This window comes from Heterodontus francisci, chromosome 14, assembly GCF_036365525.1.
Source record: "Heterodontus francisci isolate sHetFra1 chromosome 14, sHetFra1.hap1, whole genome shotgun sequence".
NCBI classification, from domain to species: domain Eukaryota; kingdom Metazoa; phylum Chordata; class Chondrichthyes; order Heterodontiformes; family Heterodontidae; genus Heterodontus; species Heterodontus francisci.
In genome coordinates, this window is record NC_090384.1 from 11,824,352 (window position 1) to 11,827,000 (window position 2,649).

The window sequence follows — 2,649 nt, forward strand, 5'->3', positions numbered from 1 at the left end:
GCCCTAAATATCAAATCCCCAATAACCCAGAGTATCACCGCCCCAATTACCCAGAGATAAAAACCCAATAACCCAGCAGCTAAAATGGCCAAAAACGCCAGGGAATGAAACCCCAATAACCCAGGGAATAAAACCCCAATAACCCAGGGATTAAAACTCCAATAACCCCAGTGAATAAAACCCCAATAACCCAGGGAATAAAACTCCAATAACCCCAGTGAATAAAACCCCAATAACCCAGGGAATAAAACTCCAATAATCCCAGTGAATAAAACCCCAATAACCCCAGGGAATTAAACTGTAATAACCCCAGTGAATAAAACCCCAATAACCCAGGGAATAAAACTCCAATAACCCCAGTGAATAAAACCCCAATAACCCCAGGGAATAAAACTCCAATAACCCCAGTGAATAAAACCGCAATAACCCCAGGGAATAAAACCCCAGTGAATAAAACCCCAAGAACCCCAGTGAATGAAACCCCAATAACCCCGGGAATAAAACCCCAATAACCCCAGGGAATAAAACCCCAATAACTCCAGGGAATAAAACCCCATTAACCCCAATGAGTAAAACCTCAATAACCCAGTGAATAAAACTTAAATAACCCCTGGGAATAAAACCCCATTGAATGAAACCCCAATAACCCCGGGAATAAAACCCCAATAACCCCAGGGAATAAAACCCCAATAACCCCAGGGAATAAAACCCCAATAACCCAAAAGGAAATACCCAAAATAACAAATGAGGATAAAACCCCGAATAGCCCAGAGATAAAATCCCCGATAACCCAGAGTATCAAACACACCGATAACCCTGTGTATAAACCCCCGATAGCCCAGAATATCAAACCCCCGATAACCCAGAGATGAACCTCAATAACACAGCAAATAAAATGGCCAATAACCCCAGGGAATAAAACCCCAATAACCCAAGGAATAAAACCCCAATAACCCAGGGAATAAAACCCCCAATAGCCCAGGGGATAGATCCCCCAATAACCCAGGGGATAAAACCCCCAATAGTCCAGGGGATAGATACCCCAATAACCCAGGGAATAAAATCCCTAATAGTCCAGGGGATAGATACCCCAATAACCCCAGGGAATAAAACCCCCAATAGTCCAGGGGATAGATCCCCCAATAACCTAGGGAATAAAACCCCCAATAGTCCAGGGGATAGATACCCCAATAACCCAGGGAATAAAACCCCTAATAGTCCAGGGGATAGATACCCCAATAACCCAGGGGATAAAACCCCCAATAGTCCAGGGGATAGATCCCCCAATAACCTAGGGAATAAAACCCCCAATAGTCCAGGGGATAGCTACCCAAATACCCCAGGGAATAAAACCCCCAACAGCCCAGGGGATAGATCCCCCAATAACCCAGGGGATAGATCCCCCAATAACCCATTGGAAAGATCCCCCACTAACCCAGGGAATAAAACCCCCAAGAGCCCAGGGGAGAGATCACCCAATAACCCAGGGGATAAAACCCCCAATAGTCCAGGGGATAGATACCCCAATAACCTAAGGAATAAAACCCCCAATAGTCCAGGGGATAGATACCCCAATAACCCAGGGAATAAAACCCCCAATAGTCCAGGGAATAGATACCCCAATAACCCAGGGAATAAAACCCCCAATAGTTTAGGGGATAGATACCCCAATAACCCAGGGAATAGAACCCCCAATAGTCCAGTGGATAGATCCCCCAATAACCCAGGGAATAAAACCACCAATAGCCCAGGGGATAGATCCCCCACTAACCCAGGGGATAAAAACCCCAATAGCCCAGGGGATAGATCCCCCAATAACCCAGGGGATAGATCCCCCAATAACCCAGGGCATAGATACCCCAATAACTAAAAGGATAAATCCCTCAATTACCCATGGATCAAATCCCCAATAACCCAGGGAATAAAACCCTAATAACCCGTGGGCTTAAACCCCCCAATAAAAGCAGAAAGTCTTCAATGCAAAGGTAATTTTTTTAAAATTCGTTCTTGGGATGTGGGCATCGCTGGCTAGGCCAGCATTTATTGCCCATCCCGAATTGCCCTTGAGAAGGTGGTGGTCAGCTGCCTTCTTGAACTGCTGCAGTCCATGTGGGGTAGATAGACCCACAGTGCTGTTAGGAAGGGAGTTCCAGGATTTTGACCCAGCGACAGTGAAGGAACGGTGATATAGTTCCAAGTCAGAATGGTGTGTGACTTGAAGGGGAATTTGCAGGTGGTGGTGTTCCTATGCATTTGCTGCCCTTGTCCTTCCAGTTGACAGAGGTCGCGGGTTTGAAAGGTGCTGTCTAAGGAGCCTTGGTGCATTGCTGCAGTGCATCTTGTAGATGGTACACACTGCTGCCACTGTGCGTCGGTGGTGGAAGGAGTGAATGTTTGTGGATGGGGTGCCAATCAAGCGGGCTGCTTTGTCCTGGATGGTGTCAAGCTTCTTGAGTGTTGTTGGAGCTGCACCCATTCAGGCAAGTGGACAGTATTCCACCACACTCCTGACTTGTGCCTTGTAGATGGTGGACAGGCTTTGAGGAGTCAGGATGTGAGTTAGTCGCCACAGGATTCCTAGCCTCTGACCTTCTCTTGTAACCACAGTATTTATATGGCTATTCCAGCTCAGTTTCTGGTCAATGGTAA

The 2,649-nt window shown here is 46.6% G+C and overlaps 1 protein-coding gene across 1 annotated transcript; it reads left to right on the forward strand.

Annotated features, from left to right (window-relative positions):
• Positions 1–945: 945 nt before the first annotated feature.
• On the forward strand, positions 946–1,870 carry LOC137377242 (S-antigen protein-like; the record flags this gene model as incomplete). The annotated part of the gene is given in 2 exon segments (XM_068046783.1): positions 946–1,095; positions 1,097–1,870. Coding segments are annotated over 2 exon segments (924 nt in total), but the record flags the coding sequence as incomplete, so codon positions are not given.
• Positions 1,871–2,649: the final 779 nt, after the last annotated feature.